The sequence below is a fragment of the Zea mays genome, chromosome 5 (genome assembly GCF_902167145.1).
Source record: "Zea mays cultivar B73 chromosome 5, Zm-B73-REFERENCE-NAM-5.0, whole genome shotgun sequence".
Taxonomy (NCBI): Eukaryota; Viridiplantae; Streptophyta; class Magnoliopsida; order Poales; family Poaceae; genus Zea; species Zea mays.
In genome coordinates, this window is record NC_050100.1 from 129,165,552 (window position 1) to 129,192,352 (window position 26,801).

At 44.4% G+C, this 26,801-nt stretch overlaps 1 protein-coding gene across 1 annotated transcript; it reads left to right on the plus strand.

Moving 5' to 3' along the window:
- The first annotated feature begins 12,240 nt into the window (after positions 1-12,240).
- LOC103626876 (probable pre-mRNA-splicing factor ATP-dependent RNA helicase) lies at positions 12,241-17,885 on the plus strand. The gene is made up of 2 exons (NM_001326564.1): positions 12,241-15,695; positions 17,301-17,885. Exons 1-2 carry the CDS (start codon positions 12,379-12,381, stop codon positions 17,692-17,694), a joined length of 3,711 nt encoding a protein of 1,236 aa, NP_001313493.1. The 5' UTR covers positions 12,241-12,378; the 3' UTR covers positions 17,695-17,885.
- The last annotated feature ends 8,916 nt before the right edge of the window (positions 17,886-26,801 follow it).

Sequence of the window (26,801 nt, forward strand, 5' to 3'; positions counted from 1 at the left end):
GGCCTATGCTCCTTAGTGGCAAGACGGTCTTCCACACTAGGTCTCCTACCTGGAATGACTTAGCTTTGACCTTCTTGTTGTAAGCTTTGGCAACCATAATCTCGTCTTTCTCGATTTCTTCCAAAGCCACCAATTTCTTGTCGGTCACTTCATCAATATTGTCCATCAAATTATAATAATCACCGACAGCTAGGTCGTTCTGCCTGGCAAACCCGACAACATTCAGGGTTATCTCCACAGGCAAAACAACTTCATGTCCATAAATAAGCTCAAAAGGAGAAACTTTAGTAGCACGATGTTTAGATATTATATGAGCTCACAAAGCCTCACACAAAACCTTATTCCAATGCTTAGGATGATCAGATATCCTCTTCTTTATAAGGCTAATCAATGTCCTATCACTAAACTCGGCCTGTCCATTGACCTGATCATAATATGTAGATGAATTGAGCAATTTGATCTTATATGATTCAGCAAACTCATGTACCTCCTCTGACATAAAACTCCCCTGGTCTGTGGTCAAAGCCTGGGAAATGTTGAATCTATGAATGCTATGTTCACTTATAAACTCAAATACCTCTCTATGTGTCATATTCTTTAGAGCAACGACTTCAGTCCATTTGGTAAAATAATTCATGGTGACCAAGACAAATCGATGTCCCTTTGATGATGAAGGATGAATTTCTCCTACAAAGTCTAATCCCCATCCCCTGAAGGGCCATACTTTGATAATAGGATGTAATTCAGCTACAGGAACTAGCTGCAGGTCGCCGAATTTCTGACACACTTGGCATCCCTTGTAGTACTTGAAACAATCAACTATCATGTCATGTCAATAGAAGCCAGATCTTCTCAACAGCCACTTCATCTTTGAAGTCGATTGATGAATACCGTAAATCCCTTCATGTACTTCATCCATGACTAAAATAGCATCATTAGGGCCCAAGCATTTAAGCAAGACATCACCAATAGTTTGGCAGTAAAGTTCACTGTCAATTAAAATATACTTGAAAGTTGTACGCTGAAAATTCCTATCTGCCTTTCCACTGGGACTACCCTAGTAATTAATTATATGCATCCTCCAATCAATCGCATTGGTTGCATTATTAGCCGAAGTAATTAAGGAGATGTTTCTGGTATCATTAGACGGTCCGAACCCATTGCGGACGGTCTGGCTCTATTGCCTGAACGGTCCACGATCTAGGAACTTGGTGCAGCATCAGTTATTGGACTTTCAAACTTGTGAAATCTCCCTCGCTTTACTCGATAACCTGATGCATCTTGTGCCAAGTTATTAGCTCTGCAATTCTCAGGTCTAGTTATATGTTGAATATGAAATTCTTCAAAATAGCGGATTATGTCCCAACATTTTTCAAGATAACTATTTCAATTACCATCTAAACATTGATACTCCTCTAAAATCTGCTGGACAACTAGTTGAGAATCACCAAATGCCTTCACATAATTCATTCTCATATAATCTAAAAGTTCTAAACCAAATAAGAGAGCTTCATATTCGGCTTGATTGTTAGTGCAATAAGTTGTAAATCGGCTAGATAAGTCAAAAGAGGCATTACTTGGTGAAATAAATACATTGACAATCTGTTGTCCTTCATTACAAACCGATCCGTCAAAATATAAAGTCCAGGAGGTAATAGTGAGACATGACATGTCTAGTTCATGAGTATCATCAATCCAATGTTCTACAATAAAATCTGTTGCAACCTGGCCTTTCATAGACTTTAGTGATTCATAAGCCAAGTCATATTCTATAAGTACATAAGCCCATTTACCAATTCTACCACTCATAATTGGATTTTGCAACATGTATTTAATCACATCGGTTTGACCATAAACAGTGCAAGGACTAGACAATAGATAACACATAAGCTTGGTGCATGCATAACAACAAGCATAAGCATAATTTCTCGATGAAGGTGTTGAAAGTTCCCTTTGCCCGGGAACAGGATCTGGATGTCGCCTAGAGGGGGGGTGAATAGGCGAATAAAAAATTATCACTTTAAAACTTTAGTTCTTACTCTACTCAAAGACCAGATCATAGTGGAATGAAAGATCCTTCGAGTAGGTTGCAGCAGAATAGAAGATCCTGTCTCAAAATGCCCTGCACTTCAAATATAACTTGTACCACAGATAAGTGTTGAAGTGCAGATATAAAAAGTGAGTAAGACAGAGAGTCAGCACACAATACAGAGCGAAGCACACAGACGCAAGAATTTATCCCGAGGTTCGGCCAAGCCTGAAATGCTTGCCTAGTCCTCGTTGGAGTTAGCCACACCTGGGCTTGGAGTCTATTTCAACTCCTTCCTCCGTTTGCTCAGATCTGTCAGTATGACAGATAGAGCCTTCCACTATGTTGAGTTGGGTTACAACAAAGCCGCGGCTGCTTACAATCTTCTTGACAGCACTCTGGCAGAGTAACAATGCGCTCAAGACTTTGCTCTAGCTCTTTGCAGCACCTCTCCACTCTGTAAAGGCTTATAACTTTGCCTTCACACAAACTAGAGAGATTTACACGAGAGTGAGAGAGAGAATCGATCCGAGTGATGTATACAATTGTTGGCTGCACTTGTGTTCTTGTTTGAGGCGCCTAGGGGTCCCTTTTATAGCCCCAAATGGCCTAGGAGCCGTTGGAGCTTCATTTGGAAGCTCCCAGCCTTCCCTGGTTGCGGGTGCACCGGACTGTCCGGTGGCGCACCGGACAGTGAACAGTAACGGATCTGATTGGCAGTTTCCTTCTCTGGAATAGCTAGCCGTTGGTGCACCGGACATGTTACTATTCACTGTCCTGTGCACCGGACAGGTCGCTATTCACTGTCCTGTGCACCGGACACATCTATTATTCACTGTCCTGTGCACCGAAAGGCAGCTACTATTCACTGTCCTGTGCACCGGACATGTCACTATTCACTGTCCTGTGCACCGGACAACTACTATTCACTGTCCTGTGCACCAGCCAACAACACACTAAGTGATTTTTCCTCCGTTCTTTCTCCGTTTGGCTTCAACTTTTGGGAGGATTTTCCTGAGACTTAAACAAACACATTTAGAGTATAATCCAATTGATTTAGTCCTAGAAACTTACATCTTTCTTGTTCTTCTCCTAGCTTTTCTGTTTCTCCTCCAGCAGAGCTCAGAATGGTACTTTCTCTACAGAAAGAGTTAGAGAGCAAACCAAAGCACCAAAGTTGTAGTAAGAGGTGTATGGAACATGGTTGAACACTCAAACCTTACATACTTAACTTTTTTCATCGTTTTACCTAATTTGGCATGTTTGAGGTCGATGTTGGACTCTAAACCATTAAGTCAACTTGACTTGATCTAGATTGATATATCTGAGCTCCAACTCCCTTGTTCATTTCTCGAGCTTGATCTTGAGCCTTATGACTTACACCACATAACTGTAGATGTTACCTCATTGGTTGTAAGTCATGTCCTTATGTAGTGATACTTGATGCACCATAACTCTTAACTCGATCAACCTTGACTTTGCAAGTCTTCTTCTTCACCCCTGGCTTTGGGTTCCTGGTCTCCTTGACCTTCTCCCGTGCACTCGGTACCTCGAAGCTCTTCTTGCCTCCATCCTTGGCTTGATCAGTTGTCTCTGAGTTACGCACACCGAGTCTCACTTAAACAGTGTTCATTATCTATAGATAAATTAGTCTTTGGACCATCACACTTGTTCACTTGTGTTGAACCCTGTTAGCTTTGCATTAAGCACCTGTTCAACACTTAGCACACTTGTTAGTCCTTTAATTGGGTTGTCATCCAAACACCAAAACCCACAAGAGAGCTTTCAATCTCCCCCTTTTTGGTGATTGATGGCAACACAATTAAAGCTTACAGAAGAATAAGATTTAAAGCACAAATTTTGAATTCTAAGTTTATAGAATGCTCCCCCTAAATATGTGCTTACATTAAAATCTTAACTTTGGCCTTAAATGCCAAAATGCACATACTTAAGCTAATTCGAAGCATTGCTACACCTTAGCACCTGTGGGATGCATTGTGTCAAGAATCAAACCGTGATGCGTATAACACACAAATGCACATAATAAGAGTTAAACACCAATTAAATGGATATACCATAGGAATATCAACCTACCACTATTCACCATTAAGATACCAATTTAAAGCACCAGAACCATATGAATATCTATTACAGGACAAACACAATAGATACCAAATGATTCATATCAATGGAAGCACTAATTTTGCATTATCACCATATAATACAACAAGAAGCATATGATAAGTATTATCAACAAACTAACACATTTTTCTTTAAGATCAAAGGAACTCAAGGAAACCCCTTTGAGTCCTTTAGCACACAAAAAATTAATCTTCACCCTTAAGATAAGCTTTCCTCTCAGGTCGAGGTAAGCTTTAATGCACAAATTCTCCCCCTTTGACATCAAACACCAAAACCATATTCAAGCAAGAACATAGGATGATGTCAAGGGATAGCAGGGTATTAAGCAGGGAAAATGCAACACACTAACATTACTCCCCCTTACACATTAAACATATGCAACACAAGCATTGGAGAAAAATTAAGGTACAAATACGCAAAAAGGTCAATACCTCCTTTTGTACCTTTACCATGTTATGGTGTACTTTCCATCTAAGTAGGTGGAGTTCCTTTTGTCATCACTTAAAGATTTCCATCTTGAAAGTTTTATCTCTAGGGAGCTCCTTCACACTTGTGCCTGATCCTTTATCCTGACCTTTTCTTGTTGCTAAGACACCAAACTTAGAACAAGTTATAGTATTGTGGCACAAGATGAAGCTTCTATTCTAGTGATTACCAAAAGATACCAATTGAAGCACACTACCAAGGCTACCGATTGAAAGATCATCACTGTCATAGTTCCATGATATTTAAAGATAAGCATCTAGGATCACCAATTATTATAGAAAACGAGCAATCTTTAAATATGCAATTAATCACAACTTTAGATACCAATTACTCGACTTGTGGAGGTACCTAGGTCCTGATTCCTCCATTTCTTGCTCATCTTCCCTTTTCCACCTCGAGACTATATATGATTACTCAAGAAACAGTTAGTCTCAAAAGATACAAGTTATGTGTGCTCCCCCTAAAGTTGTGCATCAAGTATTTGAATGACTTGCACCTTGCACATTCTAGCGTCCTCAGAACTAGAGAGGATCACAACATACCTTGGTCTAGGCATAATATATCAATTGCATCACAAAAAGATACCAATTGAAAAGATGACATAATACAACTTATGACTAGTGGAAACTATGCATGCCTCAACATATATAACATTTTAAAAAGCAACCTAGGCACGCTTCACACATGATGATCATTGCAACACATATACCAATTGACAAATGACAAGATCGTGCATATAAAGCACAATGTCTAAGCACACCATGATTAAGAAGTATTTTCTTAGGTACACCAAAGGAAACAACATTTTAAAGCATAAGGCACCTAAGCCAAGATACTACCAATTGAATGGCAAGAACATAGCTATGCTCACAATCAATAGAACTTCAAGATATTCAATGAAATTGCATAGTTCCATTCTCCATACCTTTGCCTTTTACCTAAATGCCATGAGATTCATTCTTTTGGTAGTGTGGAGTGAGAGCACCTGTTGTCACCAATTTAGGGCTCCTTTTGCTCATGCACCTCATAGCTCGAGAGGGTGCATTAGAGACACAACATGTATTTCTTGTTTTGGTACACAGAGTACCAAGACAAAGTAATCATGTTATCATGGACTAAACAAAACTATCATGCTTGCACATAGGTTAATCATTAAAAACCACATAACATGACTTACAAAAAGATACAGGTTTATCCACATACACCAAGAGAGTTAATCATGGTGGATATATCAAATGAAAAGCTACCCATTGAATGATTCAAGAGATATAACCTATAAAGCACACAGTCATGATTAAGCAAGCATGATCATGATCTTGGAAATCATGGATCATTAATTGAAAGATATTCAACACAAGCAATCTCAAAAGCATAACTACTCCAAGGATAGGTATAGCACGATAATCCAACTTAAAAGCAATGCTGATTAGAAATAATGCACTTAAGATACACGGGTACAGTCCTTTGGAGAGCAAGTTGCAGATTCTCATCAAAGTCCTTTGCTTGATTCACCAATAATGATTAAGGACCTCTACAACTTATTTAACTCAAGATGAACATGGTATTAGTATTGCACAATAATTCAACCTTGAGTCAATAAATAGACAATTAAATTGACAGCTTAAGCATAGAGTTTGAATTAACCATCTTAAGCTCTCCCAGGGTCTCCAGTCCATCTCGAGGCACCTGCATGGTCTAGTTGGCACAGTTTGGTACCCATCTCGAGATGGGTCCATAACGTTCATCTAAAAGAGCCTTTGGTACCCAAATAGCAATTGTGCTAGTTCTAGGTGATCTCATTACTGATCTAGCACAAGTGTATGGTTTGGGTCTCCTAAGCGAATAAGATTGAGACAAATTTACTTGCTTAGGAACCTTACCTTTATTACATACCTCAGGTGGATGACCATGCTCACCACACATGTAGCAGAAACGTCGCTCAATCCGACATGACGCTTGTTGTTTATCATTTTCCTTGGTGAGGGTCATCTTGGAGGGTGCATGTCCTTGATTCTTTATGACCGGACATGAGGTGATCATGTGGTCCTTTTCATTGCATCCAAAACATCTCCTTATCCCTTCGTCCTTGTCTTTGTATGGACAAGAAGCAATGAGGTGACCTAATCTCTTGCACTTGAAGCACCTCCTTTTTCCTCTTCTCTTTTTGCTTTTGGATGACATAGAGAGATTATTAGTGCAAATAACATGACTAATTGAATCATTACCTTTTTCTTGTCTCTTGTTGATTGCTTCACTTATTGCTTTAGGAACATCTTTCTCAAGGAGTTTGACCCTTGCTGTGGTTTCTCCTTCCTCAATCTTCTTCACCACGTGTTCGCAGATATCTTGAGGAAGTCGAGCAAGGCGTCTTCTCCTTAATTGTCTTTGTTTCTTGTTTCCAAGCAATTTCCTTTTTGACCCTACAACTTGTTGCTCATTCAAACATTCGCTTCCATTTGAGCGACAAGGGTTAGCACATGGTGATATATTATCCAAATATGTACTTGTGCAAGAATGAGGTTCACATGAATTTAAGTTTGTAATTACAACCTCATGAGCAACATCAAGCATGATATGGTCATCAACTAGTTTACTATGAGAATACGACAACATATCATACTTTTCACCTAGAGCAAGTTTTTCTAAATTTATCATTTCTACTTGACTCCTAAGCATAGAATTTTCAGTTTTAAGTTGAGCAACATTAGATAATACATCATGATTATTTCTTTGCTCAATTAAAACAGATACATACCGTTGGACCAAATTATCATGAGAGCACTTTAGCTCCTCATGTTCTTTGGTCATCTTCTCCAAGCTATCATTGGTTTTGATGAGAGTCTCCTCTAGCCTGAGAAGTGTCTCGCCTTGTTCCTTGTTCCTCCTCAACAGCTTAACCAAGAGCACTTTGTCTTCTTTGTTGAGATGGGTGTAGAACCGGTGAATCTCCTCTTCTTTCACATCGTCGGTCTCATTTTCCCTGTCATTATTATTAGTGGAAGCAATACAGAAAAATGTACCTTGTGGTGATGAAGACTCATCCTCGCTATCATCCTCATATTCCTCATCATCGCTTTCGTCTCCACTATCATTGTTAGCAATAAGACATGTATAACAAGTGGGAGATGAACCTGTCGGTGAGGTGGATCCATCGCTTGGTGTCCATCTCTCTCGTTCTTCTCCCTTGGACAAGTTAGTACTACCAGCAATAGAGGGAGCAGAAGCAGTGCATATGGACTTAAAAAATTTTAACTTAATTTTGGTCCATAGATCATGAGCATCAACAAATAAATCACTATCACTACTCATGATTGCAAAATAGGCACTTCTAGAAAGTGAGTCAACTAAGATGTTGCAAGCATGGTGATTGAGAGACAGACATCTTAGTTCATCATTAGAAGGATTTTGACTAAAATTGGAGGGAAAAATACTTCTACTAAAGATCTGTCTCAAATCAGGATCAACACGCATGAATGCATTATAAATAGAGACAGACCAAGATTTATAATTAGATCCATCGCCTAGAAGAAGTTCTACAGTTACCTCTTGTGACGACATCATCATCTCCGGACGGCTAAGCCCACACTGGAGAGGCCTAGCTCTGATACCAATTGAAAGTTCCCTTTGCCCGGGAACAGGATCTGGATGTCGCCTAGAGGGGGTGAATAGGCGAATAAAAAATTATCACTTTAAAACTTTAGTTCTTACTCTACTCAAAGACCAGATTGCAGTGGAATGAAAGATCCTTCGAGTAGGTTGCAGCGGAATAGAAGATCCTGTCTCAAAATGCCCTGCACTTCAAATATAACTTGTACCACAGATAAGTGTTGAAGTGCAGATATAAAAAGTGAGTAAGACAGAGAGTCAGCACACAATACAGAGCGAAGCACACAGACGCAAGAATTTATCCCGAGGTTCGGCCAAGCCTGAAATGCTTGCCTAGTCCTCGTTGGAGTTAGCCACACCTGGGCTTGGAGTCTATTTCAACTCCTTCCTCCATTTGCTCAGATCTGTCAGTATGACAGATAGAGCCTTCCACTATGTTGAGTTGGGTTACAACAAAGCCGCGGCTGCTTACAATCTTCTTGACAGCACTCCGGCAGAGTAACAATGCGCTCAAGACTTTGCTCTAGCTCTTTGCAGCACCTCTCCACTCTGTAAAGGCTTATAACTTTGCCTTCACACAAACTAGAGAGATTTACACGAGAGTGAGAGAGAGAATCGATCCGAGTGATGTATACAATTGTTGGCTGCACTTGTGTTCTTGTTTGAGGCGCCTAGGGGTCCCTTTTATAGCCCCAAATGGCCTAGGAGCCGTTGGAGCTTCATTTGGAAGCTCCCAGCCTTCCCTGGTTGCGGGTGCACCGGACTGTCCGGTGGCGCACCAGACAGTGAACAGTAACAGATCTGATTGGCAGTTTCCTTCTCTGGAACAGCTAGCCGTTGGTGCACCGGACAGGTTACTATTCACTGTCCTGTGCACCGGACAAGTCACTATTCACTGTCCTGTGCACCGGACGCAGCTATTATTCACTGTCCTGTGCACCGGACGCAGCTACTATTCACTGTCCTATGCACTGGACACAGTCACTATTCACTGTCCTGTGCACCGGACATGTCACTATTCACTGTCTTGTGCACCAGACAACTACTATTCACTGTCCTGTGCACCAGCCAACAGCACACTAAGTGATTTTTCCTCCGTTCTTTCTCCGTTTGGCTTCAACTTTTGGGAGGATTTTCCTGAGACTTAAACAAACACATTTATAGTATAATCCAATTGATTTAGTCCTAGAAACTTACATCTTTCTTGTTCTTCTCCTAGCTTTTCTGTTTCTCCTCCAGCAGAGCTCAGAATGGTACTTTCTCTACAGAAAGAGTTAGAGAGCAAACCAAAGCACCAAACTTGTAGTAAGAGGTGTATGGAACATGGTTGAACACTCAAACCTTACATACTTAACCTTTTTCATCGTTTTACCCAATTTGGCATGTTTGAGGTCGATGTTGGACTCTAAACCATTAAGTCAACTTGACTTGATCTAGATTGATATATCTGAGCTCCAACTCCCTTGTTCATTTCTCGAGCTTGATCTTGAGCCTTATGACTTACACCACATAACTGTAGATGTTACCTCATTGGTTGTAAGTCATGTCCTTATGTAGTGATCCTTGATACACCATAACTCTTAACTCGATCAACCTTGACTTTGCAAGTCTTCTTCTTCACCCCTGGCTTTGGGTTCCTGGTCTCCTTGACCTTCTCCCGTGCACTCGGTACCTCGAAGCTCTTCTTGCCTCCATCCTTGGCTTGATCAGTTGTCTCTGAGTTACGCACACCGAGTCTCACTTAAACAGTGTTCATTATCTATAGATAAATTAGTCTTTGGACCATCACACTTGTTCACTTGTGTTGAACCCTGTTAGCTTTGCATTAAGCACCTGTTCAACACTTAGCACACTTGTTAGTCCTTTAATTGGGTTGTCATCCAAACACCAAAACCCACAAGAGAGCTTTCAGGTGTACCTTGTTTCAGCAGCCACTAGCCTCCAGCTTAAGTAGGTTACAACATGCTCCTTTCCTTCGGTCTCCTGAGTCATAACGACTCTGATAACTTCATCTTCGGTTGCAATATATAACCTGAATGTTACTCCTAGTCTTGGTGCTTTCAATACTAGAGCTGAAGACAAATAGTTCTTAATAGGATCAAATGGTTTCTGTTGTTATGTACACCAAGTGAAATCGACATCATTTTTAAGCCGAAGAAAAAAGAGATTATAATCCTTTTCAACTCATATCTTTCAAGCCATTTTAGCTAAGATAAAATGTAATATTTGTTCTTATATATCATTGCGACATATAGGCATGGTACCACTAATAATTTATGAACCCATTTCAATTATGCTCAGACGATAAAAAGTAACTGTTTTTTTGCTTTATCTCCTATTAAAGCAATGATGGACAAACCTCCTGAAAACAATTCTTGCTGTGGACCTCGTATAGACCTCCTGAAAAAAATTCTTGTCGTGGACCTCATACGCACGACTTCCAACGTTCCACCCAATGCGCCTCCTCCCTGTTCTGTACTTTTATCCCCCACCCCTCCAACGATTCACTCTCCCTTTCGTTCTAGGACTAGTTTGGGAGGCACAAAACCGAAAGGATTGGAGAGGCTAGCATCCCTTTTTATTCATTTTTGTGCTAGCCCCTCCAATTCCTTCGGTTTTGTGCCTCCCAAACTAGCTCTAAATGGTAAGCTCACTAATCAGTACTATGACCTACCAAATTAATCATTTTTAAGTATAACTACCATATAACAATATATATTATGATGCTATGAATATTGTATAATTTTCTAAAACTCAAAAACTAATGTATAAAAATTAATTAATTAGTTAAAATGTAAATAGAGATAAGAAAATGGTTAGAGAGAAATATATTTAAAAATAAATAGAAAGTATAAATAATGGGAGAAAAGAGAGGAACGGATGAAATGAGTCACACCCCCACGACCCCACCCCACCGAGAGATTTTTGCCATTGTAAAATACTGCACATTCGGCTTCATCGAAATGGAGGCATTGGGGGATTCGACGATATGGAAATACACAAGACGCGTAGCCGACGAAATAGACTCGTAATCTCTTTTATGCGTAGAGACGGGCCATTTAGCACCTGGAGGTCACGCCGTGACCTTGCCGTGACTCCTCCTCTAGTGGCTTGACCTCCTCTGACGGAGCAGTGAAGCTACACCAGGCACCATGGGCCTCGCGCCGAGGGAGCCCATGAAGCAGCGTGTGAGCCGCTGCCTACTGCGGCTCTCGGACCGGGACATGGAGGTGATGGGTGCGTCCGAGCTGGACGCGATCGCGCGCGAGCTGGACGCCGACGAGCTGCCGGTGTTCGTGGCCGCGGTCTACGGAGCGCGGCCCACTGACAGGACACCGCTGCGGCGGCACTCGCTCCGCCTGCTCGCGCTCGTGGCCGGCGAGCACCCGCGGGACGTCATCGCGCCGCTCGTGCCCAGGCTCCTGGCCGCCGCGCTACGCTGCGTCAGGGACCCGGACTCCTCCGTGCGTGCCGCGCTCGTGGACACAGCCCGCGCTGCGACTTTGCCGTGACTCCTCCTCCTCCATCCTACGAGCACGAGCCTGGCCACTCCGCCCATGACAAAGGCTCTGTCAACGCGCCAGTAGGTAGCGGCAGCGACGACTTCGTCGAGCCGAGCGCCGCGCGGAAGCACCTGCTGCCGGTGTCAGCGAGGAATTCCACAAACAGAGAATGGGGAATGGAGAATGAGGAGGAAGAAGAGAGGAGAGAGCTCACCAGAACACCTCACGAGCGGCGGAGACAACAAGCACTAACGGCGAGCCGGCGGACGCTGACTGATTCGGACGAAGGAGGGTTAATGTTTCCTCATTTGCTAATAAATATTTTGAGTCTATTTCGTCGGCTACGCGTTCTATATAATTCCATATCGTCGAATCTCTTTCCAACATCTCCGTTTCGTCGAAACGGCCATGTTTTATAATGGCAAAAATCTTAAACAATCCAGCCACCCATGAAAAAAAAAACTACAGCGAGCACGGGAGCAAACCGGGACGCTCCCAACGCCAACACCACACCACACCACACCACAGTTCTCACCCAACTGGCCAACCCAACCCGAATAAATTTGAAGCGCGGACCAAGCCCTAGATCCGACACCAGCACCACCCTCAGCCATGGCGCCAGCGGCGGCGGAGGCTGGTCCCGGCGATGACGGGCTTAGGAAGCTCGAATACCTTTCCCTGGTCTCCAAAGTTTGCTCCGAGCTCGAGACCCACATCGGCGTCGGCGACAAGGTGCTGGCCGAGTTCATCACCGAGCTCGGCCGCGACTCCACAACCGTCCCCGAGTTCGACGCCAAGCTCAAGGAGAAGGGCGCCGACTTCCCCGACTACTTCGTCCGTACGCTCCTCACCATCATCCACGCCATCCTCCAGCCTACTGCTTCCAACCCTAGCGCTGCCACCGTCGCCGAGGGCCCTGCTGGTGCGGAGTCGGCCAAATTCCCCGGGCTCGCCCGCCCCGACGACCCCGACCATGCCCGCAACCTCCGCCTCGAGCTCGAGCGGGATGCCGATGCGGCCCCTCCTGCTCCGATGAGGGACGACCGCGACCGCCGCTGGGATGGGAGAGGCCGAGACCGGGACTACGGCCGCGGCGGCCGTGAGCATGATCAAGACCGCGGTGGCCGTGACCACGATCGTGACCGCCGTGACAGGGATCGAGGGCGCGACCGCGAGTATGGCCGTGATAGGGATCGAGGGCGCGACCGTGAGTATGGCCATGATAGGGATCGAGGGCGCGACCGTGAGTATGGCCGTGATAGGGATCATGACCATGTCCGGGATCGTGACGGGGAACGCCTCCACGATGGAGATAGAGATACTGGTAGGAACAGAGTTAGGGACTTGGGGAGGAGCAGGAGGTATGCAGATGATGAAGAAGAGGAGAGGGGCAATGTAGGAAGGGGAAGGGAGGTTGCTGTTTCGAATCCCAGTGGGGAGCCAGAGCTGTACCAGGTGTACCGAGGGAGGGTTACCCGGGTGATGGATACCGGATGCTTTGTCAGGCTTGATGATGTTCGCGGTGGCCACGAGGGACTTGTTCATGTATCGCAGATGGCTAGCAGGCGGGTGGCCAATGCAAAGGAGGTGGTGAAGCGTGACCAGGAGGTGTATGTGAAGGTAGTCTCGGTGAAGGGGCAGAAGTTGAGTTTGTCGATGCGGGATGTCGATCAGGATACTGGGAAAGACCTCCTGCCGATGCAGCGAGGTGGGGATGATGCACCAAGGGTGAACCCATCTGGTGGCAGGGGCAGTGGCATGGGATCTGGCAAGAGGTTGGGTTTGTCAGGTATTGTGATCACGGAGGAGGATGAGGCAGCCCCAACATCAAGACGACCACTCAAGAGAATGAGCTCGCCAGAGAGGTGGGAAGCAAAACAGCTTATTGCCTCGGGTGTGCTGGATGTGAGGGATTATCCAATGTTTGATGAGGATGGGGATGGTATGATGTACCAGGAGGAAGGTGCAGAAGAAGAACTTGAAATTGAGCTAAATGAGGATGAACCAGCATTCTTGCAGGGGCAGAGCAGATTTTCAATAGACATGTCACCTGTAAAGATCTTTAAGAATCCTGAGGGTTCATTGAGCCGAGCAGCAGCCCTACAGACTGCTCTCATAAAGGAACGTCGTGAGGTTCGAGAACAGGAGCAGAGAGCCATGTTAGATTCAATCCCCAAGGATCTGAATCGACCATGGGAGGACCCAATGCCTGATACAGGTGAGCGGCACCTTGCACAGGAGCTGCGAGGTGTTGGCCTTTCAGCTTATGACATGCCTGAATGGAAGAAGGAGGCCTATGGAAAAGCTTTAACTTTTGGGCAAAGGTCAAAGCTTTCAATACAAGAGCAGAGGCAGTCTCTTCCTATTTACAAGTTGAAGAAAGAGCTTATACAAGCTGTACATGATAATCAAGTTTTGGTTGTTATTGGAGAGACTGGTTCCGGGAAGACGACGCAGGTGACACAATATTTGGCTGAGGCAGGTTATACCACGCGGGGTAAAATCGGGTGTACTCAGCCTCGTAGGGTGGCTGCAATGTCAGTTGCAAAGAGAGTGGCAGAAGAGTTTGGTTGTCGGCTGGGAGAGGAAGTTGGTTATGCTATCCGTTTCGAGGACTGTACGGGTCCGGACACAGTGATTAAGTACATGACTGATGGTATGCTTCTGCGTGAAATTCTTGTTGATGAGAACCTTTCCCAGTATTCTGTTATCATGCTTGATGAAGCCCATGAAAGGACCATCCACACTGATGTGCTCTTTGGTTTGCTGAAACAACTTATTAAGCGCAGATCTGATATGAGGCTTATTGTTACTTCTGCCACCCTTGATGCTGAAAAGTTCTCAGGATATTTCTTTAACTGTAACATCTTCACAATTCCTGGAAGAACATTCCCAGTAGAGATACTGTACACTAAACAACCTGAAAGTGATTACTTGGATGCAGCATTGATTACTGTGCTGCAGATTCACTTGACAGAGCCAGAAGGAGACATCCTTGTTTTCCTGACAGGGCAGGAGGAAATCGATCATGCCTGCCAGTGTCTTTATGAGAGGATGAAGGGGCTGGGCAGGGATGTTCCTGAGCTCATAATCTTGCCTGTGTATAGTGCCCTTCCTAGTGAGATGCAATCAAAGATCTTTGACCCAGCTCCACCTGGTAAGAGGAAAGTTGTGGTAGCGACCAATATTGCTGAAGCTTCTTTGACAATTGATGGTATATACTATGTTGTGGATCCTGGTTTTGCCAAAATCAATGTATACAATTCAAAACAGGGTCTTGATTCATTGGTCATCACTCCGATATCACAAGCGTCTGCGAAACAAAGAGCAGGGCGTGCAGGGCGTACTGGACCTGGCAAGTGTTATCGTCTATACACTGAAAGTGCCTACCGGAATGAGATGTCCCCCACAACGATTCCAGAAATACAGAGGATCAACTTGGGATCTACCGTTCTTAATATGAAGGCAATGGGAATAAATGACCTGTTATCCTTTGATTTTATGGACCCCCCAGCACCTCAAGCATTGATTTCTGCCATGGAACAGTTGTACAGCCTTGGTGCTCTTGATGAAGAGGGCCTTCTAACCAAACTCGGGAGAAAAATGGCAGAATTTCCATTGGATCCACCACTTTCCAAGATGCTACTAGCCAGTGTTGACCTTGGATGCAGTGATGAGATACTGACTATCATAGCTATGATTCAAACAGGGAATATATTCTACAGGCCACGAGAAAAACAAGCTCAAGCTGATCAAAAGAGGGCTAAATTTTTTCAGCCAGAGGGAGACCACCTTACTCTACTTGCTGTATATGAGGCCTGGAAGGCTAAGAACTTTTCAGGGCCCTGGTGTTTTGAGAACTTTGTTCAATCAAGATCATTGAGGAGAGCCCAGGATGTGAGGAAACAACTTCTCACTATCATGGACAGGTAACTGTTATTTTTCAGCTGTTTGAACTAGAAACATGCAGCATTTGCATTAGTTATGCACCTTTTCATTCTTATGTTTCCTTGTGCTCTTGCATATATATTCAATACCTTTATGATGCTCCAGGGCAGCCCTGTTTTCCTGCATACGTTCACAGCTCCACTGGATGTTTACATAAGATAACATCATTTCAATATTTTCTCTGTTTAAATGTTATGTAGCATTTTTCTTCGTATTGGTTCTGATGAAATTTTTTCCTACTTTTAGTATTTTTTTTCATGAAATAAGGCAGAACCATTATGGCTACGGATGATAGTACCTAGGGGCTACATCAGTCTGAGGCAGCTCATGTCTTTATGACACTTGCTTACCACGCTTGAAAATATAAATTTACAAACAACAATTAAGAAAATGTTATGATGGTCTAGTGGTATTCTCCTTAGCTATGAGTTTATAATTTAATTTTCAATTTTTAATCCCCTCAAGTTGTGTCCTGTGAGATCTCACCTTATTATCCGACCTTTTACCCCTCTTTATTGTCTTCCGTGAGATCTCACCTGTGTTTCAATTTTCACTTCATTGTTTATTTTTTCGATTTTTATCCCCTCTTATTGTTTCATCCAGCAAGTTCTGATAACATATTTTGCAGTCCAAACCCCTAGCACCTCTAAAAACTAACTATAGATAACATGCCACATAGTATCATAAAAATTTAGGATACGGATCGGGATTCCAACAATCAACTAGTTCAGTGGAGTATGATGTGATTGCTGAATAGTGTTGTAAGCATAAGCCAGACAAAGTACTTTGTAAGATTTGTTTATGCATATCTTGAACTATTGAAATAGTGTATATACTATTTGTGTTGTAATTTATGAAAAATTGTAACTCAACTGTTGATTTTAGGACATAGTATGTTATTTAGTACCTATGTACCGAATTATGGAGCAGAATTTTATAATTATTTATAGAATTGCTAAATGAAATTTGCTGAATTGCATTTAATTTTTTGATATGGCATACCCTACAGTAAAATCCTAGGTCCGCCACTGTAGCACACTAGAACTAGCACCAGATCTCTTTTTTGTTGCCACCTTTTGCTTGATAGGTTTCCCCTGCCTTTGTTTTTTTGTTTATTAGGTTTTATTTTGTGCTTGAAGGATCTTTCTCCTTGATGTTTTCTAATGGGATCAGTTTTCTTCTATCTTCATCACCAACCTCCCACTCAACCCTTGTAGTAGTCTAACTGAAAATTACTACCTGGTTTAGCATTGAGATGGTTATGCACTATCATGTGTCCTTTGTGTCTTTACCTCCTGTTGTTTCCTCTTCTATAGCCAGCATGTTATTATTGTTCTCATGGCAACTTTCAGTGAGATCTATGCTTCATTGATTAGGCAACCTTTTCTTTGAGGTATATCTACCTGGTGTAGCATTGATATTGTTGTGGACTATGTCAAGCTTTGTGTCATTTTTTTCTTCCAAATTCAGCTTGTTATTATTGTTCCCATGGCTATTTTCAGCGTTAGATCTATGCTTCACTGACTAGACAACCCTTTCGTCGAGGTCTATCTATTTGCCAACCTATGTCACCCTTGTCTGTGCAGATACAAACTTGATGTTGTCTCCGCTGGGAAAAACTTCACAAAGATAAGGAAAGCTATCACTGCAGGCTTCTTTTTCCACGCCGCCAGGAAGGATCCCCAGGAAGGATACAGGACCTTGGTCGAAAACCAGCCAGTGTACATCCACCCTAGCAGCGCATTGTTCCAGCGCCAGCCAGACTGGGTCATCTATCACGAGCTGGTGATGACGACAAAGGAGTACATGAGGGAGGTGACTGTGATCGATCCAAAATGGCTTGTTGAGCTGGCGCCAAGGTTTTACAAGGGTGCTGACCCCACCAAGATGAGCAAAAGGAAAAGGCAGGAGAGGATCGAGCCTCTATATGATAGATACCACGAGCCCAACTCTTGGCGTCTTAGCAAGCGCCGAGCTTGATTGTAACTCACTGTAACTGTGCACTGCATGCTCTTCATGGCCAGTTGATACTCCATAATGTAAATGTTTGTGAGTTGTCACATGTAGATGTAGCTGCAGATAGTTTTCCCGTTTCATTTCAGCATCACCAAAAGCTACCATTTCTGCTCAGTACAAACCTCTGAATGTCCAACGAACTCAATACTTGTGCCTGAATCTCCAACTCCTACTCAACACTTGGTACCTGAGAAGCCAGTGGCACGCACCGAACGCTGGAAGCCATGAACTAAACCAGTGCAAGGGGAGCAAGAACAAGCATGAACCTCATGGATCACCGCTTCTTGGGGCTTCTCTCTACTGCTCCCGGAGGCGAAGCCATGCTACGCCGACGCCGCTTCTATTGCTCCCGGAGGCGAAGCCACCATGCTCACGCCGACGCCGCAGTGGCGGTACACCGGCCCACGTACGAGGCTGCTGCTCTCCATGTCCGACGAAGCCTCATTAGCCTTGTACGACACCAGATTCCGGTGTCGGACACGCGAAAACGCGCTCTGCCTCCGTGCGGAACTCACGCTCCTCCATCTGCAGTATGCCGCCCGCTTCACTCGATGGGGAGCGGGAAAATCACGCGTAAAGTGAGCACTGCGGTCGTCGCCTCGTTGGTTTCTCAAACACGAAAACTGTTGGTGTGATTTTCCTTTCTTGCACAAAAAACAAGTTTAGCGGATTTTCTATTCTCTTGGAGATGCTCTACTAATATACGGAGTAGTCACTAGTCAGGATGCCATCTTTAACTTCATATGTTGATATAATTGCGCACGGTGAATTCTTATTTAGTAAATTCAGTTTTGTTCCGTTTCGGTGTGTGCGAGAGAGAGATAAAATAAATCTGCTGTCATCCACGCCTTTGCTTCTTATTTGTGAAGTGAACAATGCTGATTTTAAGAAGGCTACACCGTGTTATTATTATTTGTTGCGAGAACTCTCCTGTTCTTTTGTTTGATTTTATTCCGGTCATCGATGTTCATGTATATCAGGAGACAAACAATATTTTTTAACGTAATAGCAGGAGCTATATCTTTTAATTAAGAAGAATGGAATTCACCTAGTTTTAAGAAAAAACTGGTCCGAAACATACACAGAGTGCATAAACAACTCAAACAACGGTAGCCCCCCATACAAAACCCATCCAGATTCATCGTTGTCAAGCACAACACAAAGGACCAGCAGCTCTGACTCCGCTAGATGGGCCACACATGGCCAAAGTGTGAGAGATAGATATCCTCTGTGTCTTTATGAACACAGAAATGCCTCATGGGTCGCCTGATGGGCCTCTCGATGGTTTGCCTAGCAAGACCTACCCTCGGGTCACAACCGGGCTAGGTGAGCTCGACCTAGGGAGACGAAGACCGAACGTCTGAGCTATGTGCATACCGGAACGCTGATGTCTCGCGCGAAGAGGTTGCGCACACCTGAAGGGCTAAATACTCGACGTTAACTCGGCTGAAGAAGCGACCGAACTCCGGATAAGTAGCAATGCATGTCACGTTAAAAGAGGATTCTTGTAGAGTTAGATAGTGATCACAACTTGTAAAGTGATAACCTTCTGGTCATATATATAAGGCCGACGGAGTAATCCTACGAAAGCATCTTATCTCGTCACATCCCATCACCACCATATAGCTCATTAGCCTTCTCATAGCAGCCACACACCACTAGATCGGCAGGAGAACTCGTCCTCCACTGCCCATATCTCACATGTAATCCGTGTGCACCAGTGAAACTCCAATACACAGCTTCGACAGGAAGTAGGGTGTTACGCTTTCTAGTGGCCCAAACCTGTATAAACCCTCGTGTGATATGGCACCCGCACGTACCATCGAGTCGTAGTCAACAACGTTGTCCTGCTCAAAATCATCACGTGGGGAACCCTGTGGTGCACAGTCGGGTCATAAACAACGACAGCTGGCACGCCATGTAGGGGGTGCGCCGTTGATCCACGATGACTCCATGGCTATCATCTTCAACACCCTGATCACCTTCAATGCCAGGGAGGTGTTCCGCTTTGGATCCATCCGAAAGAAGATCTTCTCCGATAGCACCAATTGCGAGGGCGGGCTCGTCCCACCTGACTCCAGCAAGAACTACGTTGACGAACTCCAAAGCGCGAAAACCTCAACTAACTTCCACCTTGCGCAGGTTTGTGCCCTTGTCGGGCGGGCTCAGGGGCATAACAACACTTGTGGCTTGACCAACTAAGGCTGCACCCCTGTCGCGATGGACCCCTTTGTCCACGTCACCCTCCTGGGTGTGGACCCGAATCACTCGGCGAAAAAGGAGTGGATAGCGTCGGCACCGCGTGGCCACAGGAGCAAGACCGACGACTGTCCCAGCCGCTTCGCTCACATGGGAGACTGCCGGAGTGCGAGACACAACCCCAAGCTCTTTCTTCCCGGATGTCCTTTTTATCCAGGGATGAGTAGAGGATGTCCCATCTCTAACGACGAGCCCACTGTACTAGGGAGGAACCCCTACAGCGTGAAGCACACCAACGTTAGAATAGGCGTCGTAACATTCGACGTCACCTCGAGGCCGTGGAACGAGATCTCGTCTAGCCCGTATCCCGCGATGAGGCCTCTGAAGCAGGAGAGACTCCTAATGATAGGGTGCTCAGCGAACACCGCAATTCCCGACACCGCGAGCGTCGCCACGCCTTAGAGCGCGAGCGGGAACGAGCGGAGCATGATGCTAGGCTCCAACGCAAAAACCCACTCCTTCCCCGGAATCTTCTACCCGACTTCGCTCGAGCCCTGAACACGTCGAGTGAAGTTGGCAGGGTTTTGGCTCAAATCGCCAACGGTCTGCCCCACACCTCAGACGCGAAGGCTACCGACATATCCTCACCTGGGCAGCGAACCATCTTCTTCCCCCTGTCCATCCGGCACCGGACATGCGCTATGTCATCAACAGTCGGCGAGACACGTGGAGCAACTGAAAGTTCCCTATGCTTGGGAATAGGATTTGGATGTCGCCTAGAGGGGGGGGGGGGTGAATATGCAATAATTATCACTGTAAAACTTAAAACCTTACTCTACTCAAAGACTGGATCACAACGGAATGAAGATTACTTCGAGTAGGTGGCAGTGAAAATGAAGTTCCTGTCTCAAAGAGTCATGCACTTCACAAGTAACTTATACCACAGATAAAAGTATATGAAGTGAACACCATACTAAAGCAAGAGACAAAGAACAGAAATAGAGACAAGACAAGAGACACAACACAGAGCACGCAGGACACAAGGATTTATACCGAGGTTCGACCAAGCCTGAAATGCTTGCCTAATTCTCGTTGGAGTTAGCCACACCTTGGCTTGGAGTATCTTACTCCATCCTCCAATGTGCTCAAATCTGTCAATGTGACAGATAGAGCCTTCCAATATGTTGATGGTTGTTACAACATTGCCGCGGCTGCTTACAACCTTCTTGACTGCACTCCGACAGAGTAACAGTGCTCAAGATCTTGATCTTGCTCTCAGCAACACTTCCCCTCTCTTTAAAGGCTTATAAGTGCGCCTCTACACAAATTAGAGAGAAATACACAATAGAGGGAGAGAAATATGATTTGCAATGAGTCTACAAAGTGTTGCTGCACTTGGGAGTGTTCCGCACATGTAGATGGACGCCTAGGGGTCCTTTTATAGCCCCAAGGGAGCTCCTAGCTGTTGGTTCCTCAAATGGTAAGCAATCAGCCTTCCCTGTCTGCGTGTGCACTGGACTGTCCGATGCACACTGGACAGTGAATAGTAGATGATTTCCTTCCTTTCCTGGCGAAGCCGACCGTTGCCACCCTTCAGCCACTTGGCACACCAGACAATCCGATGCGACTTGATGATCATTGGCTTGGCTGACGTGGCCGGCGCTGATTGCGCGGCGACCGTTGGTCAGGCGTGCGGCAGGCGCACCGGATAGTCCAGTGCACATCGGACAGTTCGGTGATTTATAGTAGCAGTGCCCCCAACTGCTTCCCGAGAGCGGCCTGTTCACCGAGGGCCAGCCTGGGCACCAGACAGTCCGGTGCTCCCAAACTGGTGCAACTTCTTTACTCCAATTGTCTTCTTTTGGGATGATCCCTAGCACTTAGACACACACAGTTAACCACTAAAACAATTGACTAAGTCTTAGGGTCATACCTCTTTACTCCATGATTTCTGATCTACTTTAAACAGAGCTTGAAAACATCAAGTCAACTCGGCTTGATCTAGATTAATACACATAATCTCCAACACCTTGCAAAGGTCACATAGAACATATCCAAACACAAGAACAACCCAAACTAAAGGTCAAAGTAAACTTAGCTCTTTTGGACTACTTCTAGTTCTGGTTTTGACACTGCTCCTCCTAGTGACCTTGTTCACTTCTCGAGCTTGATCTTGAGCCTTATGACTTACACTACATATTTGTATATGTTACCTCATTGGTTGTAAGTCATGTCCTTATGTAGTGATCCTTGATGCACCATAACTCTTCTTAACTCGATCAACCTTGACTTTGCAAGTCTTCTTCACCCCTGGCTTTGGGTTCCTCGGTCTCCTTGACCTTCTCCTGTGCACTCAGTACCTCGAATCTCTTCTTGCCTCCATCCTTGGCTTGATCGGTTGTCTCTGAGTTACGCACACTGAGTCTTACTTAAGCAACGTCCATCTTACTTGTGATGTCCATTACCTATAGATATTCCAGTCTTTAGGCCATCACACTTGTTCACTTGTGGTGAACCCTGTTAGCTTTACATTAAGCACATGTTCAACACTTAGCACACCTGTTAGTCCTTTAATGGGTTGTCATCCAAACCACCAAAACCCACAAGAGAATTTTCAGCAACATCAATGCTTCGCGCGATGCCGGCACAAAAGTGAGATGAGACAACGGGAAGAGTACGATCGAGATCATAGCGCACCAGCACATAGCCGCGCAACCAGGATAGAGTCGACATTAGCCTCTACGAACAGCCAGCACCAGGTTGATCGGCTCGAGAGATATGTAAACCGTAAAATGGGATTTCTAAGACATTAATTATTCAAGAAAAAATATTAGAATTATTTCGATTTTGTGTTTTATTATAGAGGCATGACCCTTTTAATAAATATAGGGTCCTTAATTGTTCTATGATTCACTCCTTATCAAGCCTATATGTGTGTAAGCATTCTACTATTTAGAGGTCTGGGACGGGGAAGGGGGTCGCGGTGGCTCGGCCTTTATGGTCGCGAGGTAGTGCCGGGTTTTGAGCAACGGAGCCCAAGCCCACGGGGTGATTCCGCCATTGTCGGACGAGGTGGTTGGTCGACTGACGGCTCGGGCCCACCAAGCAGTGGCACCACAGAAGCGAAGACTCGCGCGAGAGGATGATGCGGAGGCCCTACTCGGCAATGATGTTGGCGGAGAAAGAAAGCGCGCAGAGGCTGATGACTGGGCCCCCGGTATCGGCGCCGAGCGTCAGGTGGATGGCGCAACGAACCAATCGGCTAGGGCTGGTTTCGGCCAAAGCACTCTCTTCTTTTTTTTCTTTTTCCTTTTCTTTTTTGTTTTGTTTTCTTTTTATTTTTACATCTTCAAACTTGAATTCAAATTTTTGTTGTGAGTTTCACACTTAGATTATATGCAAAATTCAAAATACCAGTATGAAAAGGTATATTTATTTATATATATTTTTTCTTTATAGTGTATATTATTTTCCTTTTTCTTTCCTATGTTATTTTCAATTTATAGATTTCAAATTAAGTTAAACCCTAATTTCAGCATTAATATCTCATCATTAGTGTAATTAAGTGCACAAGCAAAATCTCCAGCATGATGCATAGATTATTCATGTATCTTTAATTAATTTAGGCACTTTAAATATGATTGTTAATATTTCTCATGAATAGAGGGCAAAACACATAAGGAGATTAATTCTTCTCTTATGATCCACAAGTTGGGTTTTACATTGGTGTACCTGGGATTCTCACGAATAAGGTTTACAAGATGAGGATCAATAATAGTAAATGACCTTAGCATGAGTCGAACGATGTCATGGTCCGTCCATCTTGTATTCCCATAACTCCGGATCTTGTTCACCAGGGTCTTGAGCCTGTTGTACGTTTTGGTTGGCTCCTCTCCCCTTTTCATGGCGAATCTCCCAAGCTCACCTTCCACAAGTTCCATCTTTGTAATCATGGTGGCATCATTACCCTCATGAGAGATTTTGAGGGTATCCCATATTTGTTTGGTATTATCCAAGCCGCTGACTTTGTTGTATTCATCCCTGCATAGAGACGCTAACAAAACAGTAGTAGCTTGGACATTTTTATGTATTTGTTCATTAATAAATACGGGATTATCACTACTATCAAAATGCATTCCATTTTCCACTATTTCCCAAATACTAGGATGGAGAGAGAATAAATGACTACACATTTTATTACTCCAGAAAGAATAATCTTCTCCATCAAAGTGAGGGGGTTTTCCAAGTGGATTTGAAAATTGATGTGCATTCGAATTGTAGGGCATACGAGAATAACAAAAGAATAGTTTTGATTAATCGTTTTCTTTTTCGACGAAGAGTCATCGTCGTCGTCATCCCTTGGTGAAGAGGAGGCGTCACTGTCGTAGTAGATGATTTTCTTGATGCGCCTCTTCTTCTTCACATCTTTCTTCTTGTTGTTTGAGCCTGAGTCGGTGGGCTTGTCACCTTTTGGCTCATCAACATAGAGAGTCTCCTCCTTATCGTTGATCACCATCCCCTTGCCTTTAGGATCCATCTCTTCGGGCGGTAAGTCTCTGAATGAAGAGTACGACTCTGATACCAGTTGAGAGCACCTAGAGGGGGGGTGAATAGGTGATCCTGTAAAAATTAAGTCTAAACAACACAAACTTGGTTTATAGTAAATATTAGTGAGATTAAAACCAAGGTGATATGAATATAGAGGAGGGAACTCTTCACTTGATTGTTCCTTTAGAATATGTATTTAACTTAGGAACAATAGCGCAAGTGAGCAAGTAAGAACTTTATGGAAGAAAACAATCACAAAGAAAGATGCACAAGTGACACGGTGATTTTATCACGTGGTTCGGCCAATGCCTACTCCACGTTGTGGTGACCTCCTTCGGTCAAGGATTGCACTCAATCCCTCTCAAGTGATCCAAAGATCAAACTTGAGTGCCACAATTTTCTTCCTTATATCAAGTTTTCCCTTTGTGAAGAATCTCCATAATTTGGAGTCTCTCACCCTTACACAATTTGATCACAATTAAACCACAAGAGTAAGGGAGGGAATAGAACCACACACACGAGACAAACTTGCAGCGACTCACACACACAAAACGAGAGAGAAGAGCACAAAGACAGCACAACGGAGTTACAGCTCAGCACAAGTGCCCAAATCTCAATCTGCTAAAGCAAGGGCATGAATTCGATGCCTCAGCGTTGTTGGATGTTCAATGAAGGTTTGGTGTACTGCTCCATGCGCCTAGAGGTCCCTTTTATAGCCCCAAGACAGCTAGGAGTTGTTAGAATTCCATTTGGAAGGCTTTGGTTGCCTTCTGTCCGTGGGTGCACCGGACAGTCCGGTGCACCACTGGACAGTGAACGGTGCGCAGTTTCCTTTCTTTTCTGGCAAACCCGACCGTTACAGCCATCGACCCCCGTGGCACACCAGACAATCTGGTGCAATCTTCTGACCATTGGCTGGGTGCGTGGCTGGCACACCGGATAACCCAGTGCACATCGAACAGTCCGTTGAATTATAGACGCAGCGTCGTGAGTTTTTCTCGAGAGCGACCAGTTCGCTGAGCGTGCCCGCCTGGGCACCGGACAGTCCGATGCACCATAGGCTGGTGCAGGTTTGGCCGAACTTAGCCAAACTTCTCCCTTTGAATCTTTCTTGATTTGAGAAGTTTCCTAGCACTTAGTAGAACATAGTTAGTACCAAAAACAATTTACTAAGTGCTAGAATCATACCTTTGTTTTTCCATCTGCATCTCTTTAACTCTTAGCTCAATAAAGTCATAACTATATGTGTTAGACATCTAATCACCAAAACATAACAGAAATGGCCCAAGGGCACATTTCCCTTTCGGATTGCTCTGCACGGACTTGATCATTCGCTTTGCCTCACGAGGTCGCTTGTTCAGGGACTTGGTCGTCCGCTTCGCCTCGCTAGGTTGCTTAACAGGGACTTGGTCGGTGAGTCATTTTAAGGAGTTTCTTGGGCTTTCTTTAGGCACCCCATTCCTACGTGTCCAACACTTACCCAAACTAAAATTTCCCCAATTTGATGGGTCGCAACCACAATTATGGAAGAAGTGCAAGAACTATTTTGAAATGTATGACAAATCTACTTTGAAATATATGACACAGAGTATATGTGGGTGAAGGTGTCCTTCATGAACTTTGTGGGTCGTGCTGAGCGTTGGTTACAATCTGTAGAGCGTCATTTGCGTCAACTATCTTGGGACGAATTTTGTGGTCTGATTCACGAGTGCTTCGACCGTTTTTTTTACTGTCAACGGGGGGGAAAGGCTCCCCACCTGATTTTTCATTGATATGTTCTTGTCACCCCTAAAGGCTTTACATAAGTTTATAGACCCGGCTTGCCGGGGTGAGGGGGGAAGAATTTTCTAAGGTATTACATATTACATGCTAGCAGTTGAGAACACCAGTACCCAGGCAGCTTGCACACCTGCTTCTTTGGAACCATGTCTGTAACTCCAGTTCTTAGCCTCCTCACTGCATTGTCGAAGGATCCGGCTTAAGGGGATTGCTTCCTGCCTGAATACCAAGGCATTCCTACGCTTCCACAGTTGCCAACAACATAGAACCACAAAAGAAGAGAATTCAGTTTTCGGTATGTTCGTTGGCCTCATAATAAGATGCAGTTCGTGGACATCCAAATCAGCAGGTACTTGAAAGCCTATTGCCTGCCAGAACCGTTTTGCAAAGGGGCAATGTAAGACTATGTGGCCCGCCGATTCACTTTCCTGATTGCATTCTTCACATACATCTTCGTCCACAATCCGCTTGCGCAGCAAGTTTCTCTTGCTCTGTATTCTCCCTTGAGTCATTAGCCATGCAAAGAACTTCACCCTAGGTGGTGT